At 34.7% G+C, this 16,227-nt stretch overlaps 1 protein-coding gene and 1 long non-coding RNA gene across 2 annotated transcripts; one reads left to right on the forward strand and one right to left on the reverse strand.

Annotated features, from left to right (window-relative positions):
* Positions 1-770: 770 nt before the first annotated feature.
* On the reverse strand, positions 771-2,922 carry LOC115983869. Its single transcript, XR_004090281.1, has 3 exons — positions 2,787-2,922; positions 1,852-1,917; positions 771-982 (listed from the first exon to the last, which is right to left on the reverse strand). It is a non-coding gene; the product is annotated as an uncharacterized LOC115983869 (long non-coding RNA).
* A 4,407-nt stretch (positions 2,923-7,329) lies between these two features.
* Positions 7,330-11,651, forward strand: LOC115983233. The gene is made up of 9 exons (XM_031105872.1): positions 7,330-7,566; positions 7,694-7,774; positions 8,602-8,691; positions 8,836-9,002; positions 10,429-10,498; positions 10,705-10,784; positions 10,912-10,974; positions 11,133-11,209; positions 11,331-11,651. The coding sequence occupies exons 1-9, from the start codon at positions 7,489-7,491 to the stop codon at positions 11,429-11,431; spliced, it is 807 nt and encodes a 268-aa protein (XP_030961732.1). The 5' UTR covers positions 7,330-7,488; the 3' UTR covers positions 11,432-11,651.
* Positions 11,652-16,227: the final 4,576 nt, after the last annotated feature.

The following is a 16,227-nucleotide window of genomic DNA, read 5'->3' on the forward strand; positions in this document are numbered from 1 at the left end:
AACCATGAAACCTCTAAAATGACCAAAATACCTTTAGGGTACTTTTTTCATTTTAGATATTTGGTCGTTTTAGAGGTTTTGGGGTATTTTGGTCATTTTAGAGGTTTAGGGACATTTTGGACATTTTAGAGGTTTTAGGGGTATTTTGTCAATTTTAGATATTTTGAGTGTATTTTGGTTGTTATATGGAGTGTATTTTAATTATAAGAAAAATTCAAAACACTTTAATTAAAAAATTAAAAGCAATAAATTTTAATTATGAAATAAGATAATTTTGGAAACCTGGCCTTAAGCAAATGGCAGGTTAGTACACAACATTTTGAATATTAATTTAACAAAGTTTGATCAATTGGATGTCAGGGGGAAAATTGTTTTTTCCCTTCAAGTTTTGGGTAGAGTGTCATTTCCACAAACTTTAAGTGTCACACCCTGATCTAGGATGGATCGACATTCTAATATCAAGTCTGATATTAATACAAACCAACTACAAAAAGTATAATTTAATTTAATTTAATTTCATTATTATTATTATTATTATTAATTTATGAATTTATTTATTTTTATAATCTTAGTAGAACTAATAGGTCAACAAATTATACTTCGCTGCTGTGTTGATTTCTGCTTGGAAATTTCTTAACATCATAAAACATACTCCTTATCAACTCAAAATATACAGATAAGCTTGTTTGCCTATAGAAAGTGATTATAATCAGAACATCTTTAACTTATACAGATAAGCTTGTTTGCCTATAGGAAGTGATTATAATCAGAGCATCTTTAACTTGTTTATACAAAACCATAATATCATATGGAAAAAATCATCCTAATATAGCGGAATACTATTTATACATATATATCACTTTTGCTATACACACACACACACAAAATAGTAGGGAGACTATATAAAACTAGCCATATGTACAAAAATACTGCTTCTCCATGTTGAGGCTCTTAGGGTTGCACTAAAGAACTTCCTGCAAAACTAAGCAATCAATTTGCTTAGGTAAGGGAGGTATGACATGAAGATTTAATAGTATGCATGGATGTATGATAAACAAAATATTTCCATGTGGATATGACTTGCTTATAAATAGTTAATGCTAAAAGGATTTCATGAGCTTTTTGAATATATAAATATTATATTGATGAACATAGTATCTGATAAACTGCAAGGCACAATTTACTGCTTAAATTTGAACATATAGCATGATTCCATTATATATAAACATAGCATGTTCCCCAATCTGTTCTGAAGAAAAACATACTCATTCTATTGCATAATATTGCAAAACTATATGGAACATGTAACTGTACTTTATCTTTGAAATTTTGCCTCTCGTGACCTAATGGTTGCCACTCTTCAAAGATCCGAAGATCCTCTTGTGGCATTACTGCTTACCAGTCTTTAGAGACCCTTTGATCCCCTCATGGCCTAGGTTACCATGTCTTTAGGGAATACAGCCCCTAGTGGCCTAAAATGTTGCTAGTCTTTAGGGAATAGAACCCCTCGAGGCTTAAGGCTGCCAGTTTACAAGGACCACTGTCCCCACATGGCACTATGGTGTCAATCTTCAAGGCCATCGCACTCAAAACATTTTCTTTGTTTTTAAAATAAATCATGCATTTATCTTTAAACCTACCTCTTGCCTTACTAGGCTTAGAGTTCATAGCATATCCACAGCTAGTTTCTAAAAAACTGTCATAACTAAAATCTTGCTAAGTCTATTTCTGAGCATAATATTCTTCTGCAAAAGAGTATCAATTCTAATTTTAGTAAAAGCATTGATAAAACATACATACATATACTGTATTGAAAACATGAACTATTGATTTTCATGGCATATCCCTTACATCGATCAGCAGCTGTGTACCAAGAGTCTCAAGCAATGAATGGACCTTCCCTATGCTTTCCTGCTCCTAGAAATAAATAAAAAGAGCTAATTAACACTTAACTTAAAAGTCTTAGTTTTTCATTTAACTCCAAGTTAACTAGCTGTTCTTAGCCCTTACTAAACCCCACACAATATGTTCCAAGCATCCCAAATGCATATAGAACATCCAAAGTGCAATACAATCAATTATACATCTACTTCCTAACAATTACATTTGCACATGACTATTAAGAAAACTAGAATTTTAAAACTTTACCCACTTAATTTAGAAACTTTAAACATACTCATATATTCACTTATGTATACAAAGCACATTGGCCACTATCATGTTCAACATAGTAATTTAAACTATCGATTTCATATATCTAAAGGAGAATTCCCTCAAATTAGAAGGTGAATACAAGTGAATTTGGTAACTAAGGGAATATAGCCATAATAGTTCCTATTCTCATGTACAAATGCAATATAAATTATTCATATGGACCAACTTCTTAAGGAACTAAGGTATATAGGAAGAAAGTACTAAATTTTGTTTCTTTCTTTTAGAGCCTACCAAACCTATTTGACATTCCTTAATATTCATATACCATGTTACAGCCTTATGTGCAATCCTAACATTATCAACTCAAGCAATATGTGCCATGCAATACCAAGGAAATAAACCAATCATTGTTATGATTAGTATGAAATCCACATAAGGTCCATCCTTACAAAGCAAATTAATCTTTGCACATATAACTTAAACAAAGCTCATCAACTCAACCCTAATTAAAAAAAATACATAACTGAAAATCTGTTGTGAACCCTAAGAATTTTAAGGTTGGAAGCAAATAATCCTACTATTTTCTTACCGAAACTTAAATTCTTGGAAGAGCTTGAGCTAAATCACCTTACCTTGAAGATTTTTTGGTGAGTAATCAAGGAAAATAGAGGATTTTCTCCTTTGATATTGCTGGAACCGAAGTATGAGAGCTTGTGTTTCTAGTTCTTCCTTAATAGGAATGAGAGCAAAATGATGTGAAAATTTTTGGTTTGTTTGACCAGCTAGGAGATTAGTGGGGTGGGGTTAGGTGGTTATTAATGGCATTGCTATATGTCTCACATGCATAGCAAGCAAGGTAAGTGTCCTAACAAGATTGGTCCAAGTATTGGTCTTTGGGTTTAAGAGGATAACATGTGTTGAATTTCAATTGGTTGCATGTATAGGTGAAATTACCACTATATCCTCCTCTTAACTACCTATTTACAACCTTAACCATGTTATAATATATTAAGCATCACACCTAATTACTATATACCTATATTAAGGTATTTTACTAAGTTACCACATACATATAAATATATATAACATAGGTATTACATTATTGTAACTTATATACCATACCATTAATTAAGCATCTTGTCTTCTAACTTGACTTTTAAACTAACTTACTTAGGATTAAATAGTTACTAAGCATATACCACTCATGCTAAATTAATTTAATATCCTAATTGGTGCGTGGCACCACATTAGGGAAGGGGAGTGCAATTACCCAAGATTCAATAATGCATAATATAAACAAAAAACATAAACAATATTACGAACACAAACATAACAACAGACATAAAAATAAACATTTGAAATTCTAAAAGTATAAAGTGAAAGGGCAGACTATTCCAAGATAGAGAGATGGAGTCGTCACTTGGTTTTGTGTAAGTTGAGAATCATTTGACCATCATATGCAAAGGAACTAGTTTAAACTATGTCTAGAGTTATGGTATGTTCCCGTGAAGGTGTTAGGTACCCAAGATTGTCTAGCCACATGGTTAACCTTCACCTGTATTGTTAGATTCTGTATTAGTAAATTCATTATTAAACCTAGTACCATATTAACTAAAAATAATAAAATAAAAAGAGAGTAAGGAATGTGATCATCAATTGCTTGAATGCTTGCTTGATACCAGGCGATGTTACTACCTTGATATGCTACCTGCCCTTAGATAAATGATTGAGAATGCCATGATAAATGAATGCTAGGCTTTTGGGATAATAAGTCATGTTGTGTGTTTAGATGAATGTTAGTGTGTGTGTGTGAGAGAGAGAGAGAGTTTAAAATAACCTATTAGAAGATCCTTTGATGGGATTAAGATTTGGAACACAATGAGAGGAGACTGACCTACGGGTTAGGTGGGGTTGGGTGCCTAATACCTTTCCATCCCTATACCTAAATTCCGGACATATGCTCTGATAAATACCAGTCCTACAATGGTGCTATATATATGGTTCCTAAACCTAATTTAGGTTGTGACTCCATTTTTACCCTCCACCTAGTCCATCCTAGGCTAAGGCGTACTTCCCATGAGGAATCCACTCGTCGCAGGCACTTGCACTAATATCATGGAAGCCTGAAGAAAACACACAATACTTTCTTTGATGGAATAGAAACCAAACTAAAGTTCAAATTCATAAGAGGTTTCTTGAATCCACAAGATGATAGGGTTCTGGAATCCATAAGAGAAATAAATAGACAAAGTCTGTATTTAATTTCAAAAAATGAATTACCTTTGGAGTCTACAATGTGTTTAAATAGTTGAAAAAAAAAACCTAGGATGGCTAGAAAACTTAAGGCAGTTAGGAAACCCTAAGATAGCTACGAAAGCATATAAAATCCTAATTTGACTAAACAATATTAAAAATACATAAAACAAGGAAATAAATACCCTAAACCTAAAATAATAAAAATTATATAAAAATAACAAAAATAATAAATTATAATAATTAAATAGTAAATTGTGTCCTACATCAGACCCCTACACTTGAAACAAACTCGTCCTCGAGTTGATAGTCGAAATCTAAAATCTTCTACTGCAAATAAACAAATACTTTGAATGCTTTAATAACTTGATCTGATTTTGAAACTTGAATTGTTCATAAAGCGTAGAATAAAATTTCTTCTCATCTACCTTCAATTTATTTGCAACATCAATCAACAAAGGGTTGATAATAAAATTATAATTTTCTACTCCAAGAAAATCAACATATTGTATGGTCATCTTCAAAAAATCAACTGAAACCTGGGGATTGTGTGTTGTGGACTCATCCTCATATTTGACCTCAATTGGATCTTTTGCAATATTCTCGATAATTACCATATCTTGATTTTTGTCATTATCCACAATCAACTCAACCTTCTTTTTTTATATCTCTTCATCAAATTTTTGACAAGTGATATCTTCAAGCTTCAATTCAACAACTTGTTGCAATTCTTGATCTTTTTTAACCACTTCAAAATTTTCTTTAGAAACTGGCTGCTTCTTGTCAACTTTCAAACTCGTCTTTTCTTGACACATAGACTTCGCTATGATAATTTTGGTTTTGTGGTTGACCTTTCATGTTTTGAACATATTGCTTTTCATATGGATATATAAATTTATAATCAATACTTGTGTAATCTAGTATATCATAATAGTCATTAGGAAACCATAAATCAATTAACACCCTTTTCATTCTTTTCCAAGAGTGAATTAGATGCTTACCTCGATGCTTTCAGTCAATTTGAATGTCTTCCGACCATTCCTCTACTTCATTGTCCAATTTACTAGATGAAAGCTATACTTTTTTTTCATCACAAATCTTCCAAAAATTAAAATACTCTTCCAAATTAATAAAATCCATCAAAATGGATTTTTCTTGTAGTTAGTGTGTCTATGAATATATTGATCATTGTTGTTGTGAGATAATTTCCTAGCAATAAGAGTAACAATTCCTTGTAGGATTTCCCCCACAATTTGCTGTTTCTCTTCACGAAATTGGTGGAACCCAACCTTAGTGTGAACTATGTCTTCAACTTTGCTGTTGTGGTTGTGGTGGTTACTATCATATCAATTAACTATCAGATCAGGGTAAGTCAAGACTCACACTTCATTTTTCTCTTTTTTTTTTTTTGTTTTTTTTTTTGTTTTGTTTTTTGCTTAGCCAAAAAAATGATAAGAATAAGGAGTTGGAATTTTGTCCCTCAAGCAAGTCACAAGTTGCGTATAAGAAGTTTGCTCTTTTTTTGCCACATGTCCATATCCATGCAAATATCTTGCGGGAGCAAAGCTCTTCAATTAGCCACAATAACTAAGGAGTGCTCTACCCAATTATAATGTAATTCCAAAAATACATGAAAATTAAAGTAGATTTAATATGGAATTAAGCCAACAAAAATATGAAAATAAAATCATTATTGAATCATATCATGTGATAATGAATTCAATTACAATATGGTTTCAGACTGAGTTTTGGTCATTTTTAGGTTTCTAGACTATTTTGATCAATTTTTAGGCTTCGGGGTTATTTTGGTCATTTTTTAAGTTTCGAGGTTATTTTTGTCATTTTAAGGTTTCGGGGGTATTTTGGTCATTTTTTAGTTTTTGGGGGTTATTTTTGGTCATTTTTTAGGCTTTGGGGTTATTTTGGCTAATTTTTTAGGTTTCAGAGGAATTTTGGTAATTTTTAGGTTTCGGGGGTATTTTGGTCATTTTTTGGATTTTAGGGGTATTTTGGTAATTTTTAGGTTTCAGGGGTATTTTGGTAATTTTTTGGATTTCGGGGGTATTTTGGTAATTTTTGGGTTTCGATGGTATTTTGGTCATTTTTTGGGGTTTCGGGGGTATTTTGGTCATTTTTTGGTTTTGGGTGGGGTATTTGGGTCATTTTTTGGGTTTCAGGGGTATTTTGGTCATTTTTTGGGTTTCGGAGGTATTTTGGTCATTTTGTAGGTTTTGGGGTTATTCTGGTAATTTTTAGATTTTGGGGGTATTTTGGTTAATTTTTGGGATTTGGGGTTATTTTGGTCATTTTTTGGGTTTTGGGGGTATTTTGGTAATTTTAAGGTTTTGTGGTTATTTTGGTAATTTTTAAGTTTTAGGGGTATTTTGGTCATTTTTGGGTTTCGGGGGTATTTTGGTCATTTTGTAGGTTTTGGGGTTATTTTGGTAATTTTTAGGTTTTGAGAGTATTTTGGTCTTTTTATAGGTTTAAGGGGGTATTTTGGTCCTTTTTTTTTAGGTTTTAGGAGTATTTCGGTTATTTTTAGGTTTAGGTGTTATTTTGGTCATTTTTTAAGTTGAAGGGGTATTTTGGTAATTTTAGTGATTTTTGGGCATTTTAGAGTTGGGTGATTTGTAAAAATAATAGTTGGATCATAATTGGGTCTAATTGGATACCCAATTAAAACTTAATAAATATTAATATTAATTGGGTTAATACCCATTTAACCTAATTAATAATTAGGTGGGTTTGAGTCTCATTTAAGTGGACGAATTTGGATGGTCAAATGGATTTAGGTTGATTTTGTCACCCTTAGTTTCAGTTAACTTATAGTTGAATAAAAAATCAGATTAAAAAAAAATGAAAATAACAGTGATAGTGATATTTGAAATTTGAATATTTCATAGCTAAAAATCCAAAGCCTAGTGCTACCTGTCGTCTTCCCAAACGGAAGAGGCTAGAGAAGTAGGCGACACGGAATGAGCACTGTTTGGGTGGGTGGCGGGTAATCAAAATTACTTTATCTCAACCAAAAGAAAAAAGAAAAAAGAAAAAAACAAATTGCAAGAAGAAGAAGAAATAATGGGGGATCTGTATGCCTTAGACTTCGATGGAGTTCTCTGCGATAGCTGCGGAGAGAGCTCTCTCTCTGCAGTCAAGGTCCAGAACTCTCTCTCTCTCTCTCTCTCATAAATTCTTTGTTTATTTTCTGGGAAATCAGATAAATTTGACCATGTACTTTTTTTTAGTTACTTATTTATTTATTTATTTTTTTGAATGCTTGTAGGCTGCTAGAGTTAGATGGCCTGCTTTATTTGACGGCGTGGATTCAACCACGGAGGATTGGATTGTTGATCAAATGTATAAAGTAAGTGAGCTCCTTTGCTTTTATTGTTTTTTTTTTTGTACTTTTAATTTATATCCATGTATTATTTAGCTGGAAAAATAAAAATAAAAGAAACTTTAAATTATCTAATTCCACTAGAATTTGAGTTTTTTTTTTTTTTTTTTTTTTTTTTTTAAAGTGGGTGTTTCGGTTTTAAAGAATAAATAAAGTTAATTCTTTGATTCCACAATTGGGTCAGTCCCAAACTTATGAACTGCTTCAATTGAAACTCTTCTTTGTCTTTTTAGTTTTATTCATTTATGTTATTTTGGACAGTAACAAAGTAGTTAAAAAAAAAAAAAATCAAGAAAATCATTGATAAAACTTTGTATTTCACCCAGGTAATTAGCTTTGATGTCATCATTTTCTCACTTTAAACAAAGATTTCTATCTCTATCCTCTTTGTTCAGTGATTGCCAAATTGATTTCCTGAACAATTCCTAGGTGAGACACAGAGTTTAATCAATGGTTTTCTGTTTTTCTCTACTACACTATCACTTTGAATAAAGAAAATGAATACTTCCTCACACATGTTATGACAGTTTACTATGTGTTGTGGAAGTTTTTATCATCAATTTTAAGAAGCTTTTTATCAGTGCTTCACATCATGGTCTTGTATATAAGTGCTCAATTGGCATACTTTGAAGAATAGGACATACTCATCAATTTGTGTTTGTAATTATGGAAACTTCTTTAATAACAAGAGGCTAATACTATTAAAAAAAATTTCTTTATTTTTTTGAAATGGAAAAGATGAAAAATCCAATAATTGTGATGTCCAAATTGAGTCATGTCTTATACCATGGCAGGTGCGACCTGTAGTGGAAACTGGATATGAAAACCTCTTACTTGTGAGGTTATTATTGGAGATGAGAATACCTTCCATCCAGAAGTCCACGGTGAGTATATATCCACTCAATTCTGACATGAATTATTCATTGCATATGGAAACTCATGTTATCATTTCCGATTTATTATTGATCACATTAGCGCCAGTCTGCAAATATCTTAGACTGTATGATGATCATGCTTCTATCTGCTAGGTTGCAGAGGGACTCACAGTTGAGGGTATATTGGAGAACTGGTCAAAGTTAAAACCTGTAATTATGGAAGAATGGGCTGAGAATAGAGATGATCTAGTAGATCTTTTCGGAAAGGTCAGGGACGAATGGATGGAGAAGGACTTGGCAACTTGGGTTAGTGCAAATAGGTAAGAGATGGGATCAATCATGCAACACATGGTGCACAAAAAGTAAAGCAATAGAGATATGGTACCTTTTATATGATATTAAGTAAACATAAATTCAATTTATAGCGGCGCGCACCCCCCCCCCCCCCCAAAATTTTTTTGAAGACTTTATAGGAGCTGATTAAACTTTTTGAAAAAAGTTGTGGAGATATTGTACAAGGAGGCAATTCTTTTTAGAAATGAAGCACACTGGTTATACTTGAATATAAGCATCTGTTGGATCATAGGCATTTTTTGACAGAGCTTTCTAAGTTTGTGTTTTGAACCATTTTGGCTTTTATGCTAGTGGTGTTGGCATGCTTTATGAGGTTATTGGAAGTTGCATTCAGGGGATAATCTACAACTTTAGCAATGTATTTAAAAGAAATGAAGCATACTGATTATGGTTGGAAATGTATGCAAGTTGGATAATTGGCATCTCTTCTATGAGTTTATTGAGATAAGTTTTCCTTTTTGTAGTTTATTTATTTTATTTTTAATAATGCAGAAAATGAATACTAATGAAATATCATTATATGCATGCAAGTTTATGCTGGCTTTTGTTATATCAAATTAGATCATTTCATGTAACTATGTTTGGCTACTAGTATATGATAGTGATGCCAAGTACAGTTAAGTGTGTTGGGGGTGTGAGTAGTACTAGGATGGGTGACCTACTGGGAAGTCCTCATGTCGCACCCCTTTCTTTCTTTCTTCATTCTGCAGCTAAGGGGAAGATTTTTACATTGGATAATTTGAAAAGGAGGAATATTTGTGTTGTGAGGAATCTGTGAATCACATTGCACCTATGCGACTAGCTTATGTTCTTTTGTATTATGCTTGTTTGGTGTTTCTTGGGTGATGCCAAAACTAGTGGGGGAGTTGCTGGAATGTTGGAAAGGGGGTTTCGGTCGTCGTTGAGCTGTGGTTATTTGGGGGGCTATCCCACCATGTCTCATGTGGACTGTTTGGAGAGAGCAAAATCATCGCATTTTTCAGGGTTAGGAACATTCCATTCTGGACATGAAACGATTTTTCTTGCAATCTTTGTATGATTGGATGTTCATGATGAGTGGTCTTTCCTTTTCCTTGCTGGTTGAATTTTTGGATTTGTGCTTGTTTTGCTGATTTTACTAGACTGTTGTAATATACTTCCTGTGTACTCAGAGGCTAGCATGTAAAACTGTTTCTGTTTTAGTAAATTTCATCCTTACATAGAAGTGAAGCCATGACAAGCTGAGCCTAGCATACGCTTGCTAAATTTTAGAAAGTGGATTAGAACTGTAAAGCCTAATGGAGTTCTAGTAGTCTGCACCAAATTTTCATATTATAAACCATGTCACATAAATATTTTACTACTCTTGGCAAAAGAGATCCCCAAAATTGATCTTTTGATGCGTTTCTCCAGATTCTATCCAGGTGTTCCTGATGCATTGAAATTTGCAAGCTCAAGGTTGTATATAGTGACCACAAAACAGGTATGGTATATTTCTTTTTCTTCCTTTCTTTATTTATTTTTTGATAAGGGAGACACTACTTTTGGCATTAGAGCCATTCCAATGCCTCATATTTCTGTTTGGATTGATCTTCCTATTTGTCAAGACATAAACTTGCAAGTTTCATTCTTAGAAAATGCAAAATTTTTTTTCATGTGTCATCTACCACTCTCTCTTTCCTATTTCAGAGCCGATTTGCAGATGCTTTACTGCAAGAGCTTGCAGGAGTAACAATACCGCCTGAAAGAATATATGGCCTTGGAACTGGGTTAGTAAGAGTTTTCTTTCTATGGCTTAGGAAATTGTTTGTATTTCTTTGACGCTTGGACAGGTTTTTATGTCCTTTTTTGATTTCATCTTTTTCCCTTCCCTGGTATACTAAATACTCTTTCCAGTCCCAAGGTAGAAGTGCTGAAGCAGCTTCAAAAGAAACCAGAGCACCAAGGACTGAGATTGCAGTAAGATATTTTTCTGCTTAAATGGTCTGTTAAATAAAACACATGAAATGCAGTTTTCGATTGTAATATTCATGTTGCTTATATACTTGAGCACCTCATTGCTATTTGTCTGCAAATGTTCAACTGATCTGAAATCAATCCCACTCTATTTTAACCAGCTTTGTGGAAGATCGACTTGCAACCTTAAAGAATGTCATTAAGGAGCCTGAACTAGATGGGTGGAATTTATATCTAGGTACTCTCTCTCTCTCTCTCCCCTGTGATTAGTATCCCATGAATGGTTTCTATATTGTGAATTATTTTGGTAAAATTGTTGGGGTGGGGGTTAAAATGCTAAGCTGGATTACCTGGAGCAGGGGATTGGGGGTACAACACTCAGAAAGAGAGAGAGGAAGCGGCTACCATTCCAAGGATTCATCTTCTTGAGCTCTCTGACTTCAGCAAGAAGCTGAAATAGCTGTCTCTCACTATATTGTGTCCTATTGAATTATTGATTATCAATTTCACATAGATGAATGAAAATCTTACTGTATCACTCAAGGTATACAACAAATAAATTCAGAAATTCTCTCCTTTCTATCTTGAGGAACTGTTGGTTAGAGCTATTTGAATCCACAATAAAGGAACTTTGATTAGAGAGGTTAGCAGGATTTATGTACTAAAGGTTAGTGGATTTATTCAGCCAAAAAAAAGGGGGGGGGGGGGGGGAATGTTAGTGGATTTTGGTTCTGGTCATTCAACTGATTCATGGTCCTATGAGGGAATTGTAATATGAAGTCACCAATGTTATGTAGCATGTATGCCATGTAATAAGCTAATATATATATATATATATATTTATATATATATATATATTTATATAGATAGGTATAGGTAAAGTTGAGAGAAAATCAAATTAGGTTCTAAATTGGATTCCAATTGTTGTCTAATTTTGTGCCATGTATCCTATGTAACTTTTAAAAATTTTTGTTCTAGGAGAGTTAATGAGGTGCAAAAGACGAAGATTCTAATATAAATAAATCATAAAAAGCCCAATAAAAAAAAAAATTTTTGAAAGAGCAAACTTGTGTATATATACAAAAGAAATAAAAAAATAAAAAATAGAAAAGAGTATAATTTGGATCTATATATATATGTATAATTGTACCGGCATATGCACGGGTTATTTTATTTTATTTTATTTTTTTGGTGTAGGCAAGTTTCAAATCCAAAAATTTTATTTGATAATAAAAAACTTTACTGGTTAAGCTAAATTTAATTTACCCAATACCACATAATTCATATACGCATTTAGTTATTTAGCAAAAAAAGAAAAGAAAATATACCCATTTTGTTTTTATCACACGAAGCGTTTGGACATTCTTTTTTTTTTTTTTTTTTTTGATAAATAACGTAAGAGTATTATTAATAATAAAAAATTGTCAAACCGAGTACATTGGGGATGTACTATGGGGACACAAATCAAGAAACAAAAGAACAACGGTCAAGAAAAATAGAAAAGGAAGAACAAGAAAAATGAGAAAAAATTACACTCCATTCAAAGAGAGTGCGTAAGAAAAAGGATTTAATCTCCAGCAAAGAGCATTCACAACCCTCAAAGCTTCTAGCATTCCTTTCACGCCAAATGCACCAAATCAAGCAGTGAGGCACTAATTTCCAAACATCAATGTGATGATGTCGCGCAAACTTTCCTTGCCAAGCCTCAAACAACTCAAGAACAGTATGAGGCATAACCCATTGAATACCAAACAAGCAGAAAACCAAAGACCACAACTCCCAAGCTATGGAACAATGAAGTAGAAGATGATCCACCGACTCCCCACACCTCTTACACATATAGCACCAGTCAAGCACTATCACTCGCCTTTACGAAAGTTATCTGTTGTTAAGATCTTATCTAAGGAAGCAGACCAAGAAAAGAAAGCTACCCTTGGAGGAACCTTCGATTGCCATATCATTTTCCATGGAAAGGAAACAAGATTAGGAGGGTAGAAGGAACTATAATAACTTCTAACCTCAAGACCTCTATTCCTTGTAGGCTTCCAACAAACCATATCTGGGCCAAACCCCCGCACTGACGAAGAATATACCAACTCCATAAACCGATCAAAGGCTTCTTCTTTCCAATCTTGTGGTGGACGACGAAATTGCACATTCCAGTGAAATCTCCCAGTCGACCAACCCATAACTTCAGCCACCGAGGAATCCTTTGACCTACTAAGACAATAAAGCTCCAGAAAGGCCTTTTGGAGGGTACAATCCCCACACCACACATGCTTCCAAAATTTCACTCTAGTACCGTCCCCTACATCATAAACAAGAAGTTTAGAGAAGTTCAACCAGCCACTTCTAATGTATCTCCACAAGCTGACCCTATAAGGACTTGTCACCTGCTTCGTACACCAACCACCCCAAATGTTCCCATATTTAGCCTCTATAAGCCTCCTCCATAAAGCATCAGTCTCCGAGCCATACCTCCACAACCATTTACCTAGTAAAGCAAAATTAAAGGTACCCAACTGTCTAATACCCAACCCCCCAACCTGTAAAGGCCTATAAACCTTGGCCCAATTAAGTAAATGAATTTTAGGTTCACCTCCAATCCCATTCCACAAAAAATCTCTCTGTAATTTCTCCATACGCTTAGCCACCTTACTTGGTAAAGGAAGAAGGGAAAGAAAATATGTAGGTAAAGAAGATAGTGAGCTTTTAATGAGTGTCACCTTACCCCCTTTAGATAAATACATTCTCTTCCAACCTGCTAATCTCCTCTCCATTCTCTCTAGGATAGAATTCCAAACAGATAAGTCCTTAAATTTTGCACCTAATGGAAGGCCCAAATATTTCAAGGGTAGAGAAGATTGCCCACACCCCAACAGACCCACCAAAACCTTCAAATTGGGTACCCCACCAAAAAGTACTAACTCGGATTTCCCCAAATTAATATGAAGCCCTGACACCTCCTCAAATCTAGCAAGAATCACCCTCAAATTAGCAATTTGAGAAGGTTCAGCATCACAACAAATCAGAGTGTCATCTGCAAATAAAAGGTGAGACACCATCACTGATTGACCAGCCGTACTACCCACAGAAAAGCCTGAGAATTCCCTAGCGGAGGTAGCCATATCCAACATACGACTTAATGCCTCCATCACAATATCAAACAACAATGGAGATAAAGGATCCCCTTGCCAAAGCCCCCTAGAACTTCCAAAGAAATCAGTTGGGCTACCGTTGATCAGGATGGAAAAATTTACAGTTGAAATGCAATACCTTATCCATTTTCTCCATTTCTCTGAGAAACCACTGTGCTACAACATATACATCAAAAAATCCCAACTCACATAATCATACGCCTTCTCCACATCCAATTTACACAGCACACCTGGAACTCCTGACTTCAATCTACTATCAATACATTCAGAAGCAATCAAGATGGAATCCAAAATCTGTCTACCCTTCACAAAAGCATTTTGTAAATCCGAAATAAGCACATGCGCCACCCTACGAAGCCGATAAGCCAACACCTTAGAAATAATCTTATAAATCCCACCAACTAAGCTGATAGGCTGAAAATCCTTGACCTCCATAGCATCCACTTTCTTAGGAATAAGGGCAAGGAACGAAGCATTAAGACTCTTCTGAAACACCGCTTGAGTATGGAAATTGTGGAATACAGCCATCATTTTAGATTTCAAAACACCCCAACAAGACTGGAAAAATGCCATGGAAAAGCCATCTGGACCAGGTGCCTTATCACCATTACACTCATGGATCACCTCAAACACCTCTTCTTCCTCAAAAGGCCTATCTAGCCAACTTGCATCTTCCACCGAGATGCTAGAAAAATCCACATCATCTAAGACAAGTCTGTGAGCCACCTCCTCAAAGTAAAGTTGCCTATAAAACTGATAGATATAGTCTGCGGTAGCAGCTGGGTCCGAAGACAGCACCCCACCCACCATAAGCCTATCAATAGAATTAACCCTCCTGTGAGAGTTAGCTATATGGTGGAAAAATTTAGTATTCCGGTCTCCTTCCCTAACACAGAGAACTCTAGATTTCTGCCTCCAACATATTTCTACCAATAAAGTTACTTTTCCTAACTCATCACGAATTCTTCCCATTTCCCCCCTTTCCTCTACTGATAATCCTCGACTCTCCTCCATGTTCTCTAGAACACTAAGATCCTTCCACAATTTTTTAATCTGAGCTTCAACATGACCAAACACCTCCACATTTCATTTTTCAAATCATTTTTAAGGAGCTTTAATTTATTGGCCAAAATAAAACTCGGTGCACCATGAACTTGGTAGGAATCCCATCAAGACCGAACCCTATCCACAAAACCTTCATCCTTAAGCCACATATTCTCAAATCTAAATGGCATACACCCTCTCTGAAAAGAGCCACCCTCAAGGACAATTGGGAAATGATCTGAGCACAACCTAGACATCTGTCTTTGTGAAACTGTTGGAAACTTATCCTCCCAATCTGCAGAGAACAAAAACCTATCTAGCCTAGCCTTCGAGGCAACTTCTCTATCATTTGACCAAGTAAAAGTACCCCCTTGCAATGGCAAATCAATTAGACCCTGCTCTAAAATAAAATTGGAAAACTCCCGCATAATAGTAGTGAAAGAATTAGACCCCAATCGTTCGGAAGGGAACCTAACCACATTAAAGTCACCACCCACACACCATGGAACACTCCACCATCTATTCAAGCCATAAAGTTCCTCCTATAAAAAGCTCTTGTCTCGGAGTAGATTAGGACTACAAACACCAGTAAACGCCCAAACAAACTGATCTGACACACTTGTAAACTTACAAGAAACTGAAAATCTCCCCACTGCTTCCTCCATTTTATTCACTACCCGAGTATCCCACATCACTAACACCCCATAACTACCTAAATAAGACCAGTCAACATGTTGGCCACCCCACAAACTATGAATCACCGCTCTATTAATTAGCCCCATTTTGGTTTCTTGAAGACAAACCACATCTGGCCCCCATTTCCTAATAAGATTTCTCACCCTGAGCCTTTTATCCTGCTCATTCAACCCCCTAACATTCCAAGAAATAATCTTCACATTCATTGATAAGGCACAACAACCCACTCAGAACTTGCACTCCTCGCTTTATTTGCATTATACTCAACATTCAAAGAAGACAACAAATTTTTCAACTCCCGCTGACCTTTCTGACCTGACTTGACCAACTTCATCTGTTCACCCACCACAAGTTTCTG

Source organism: Quercus lobata, chromosome 4, assembly GCF_001633185.2.
Source record: "Quercus lobata isolate SW786 chromosome 4, ValleyOak3.0 Primary Assembly, whole genome shotgun sequence".
Lineage (NCBI taxonomy): Eukaryota > Viridiplantae > Streptophyta > Magnoliopsida > Fagales > Fagaceae > Quercus > Quercus lobata.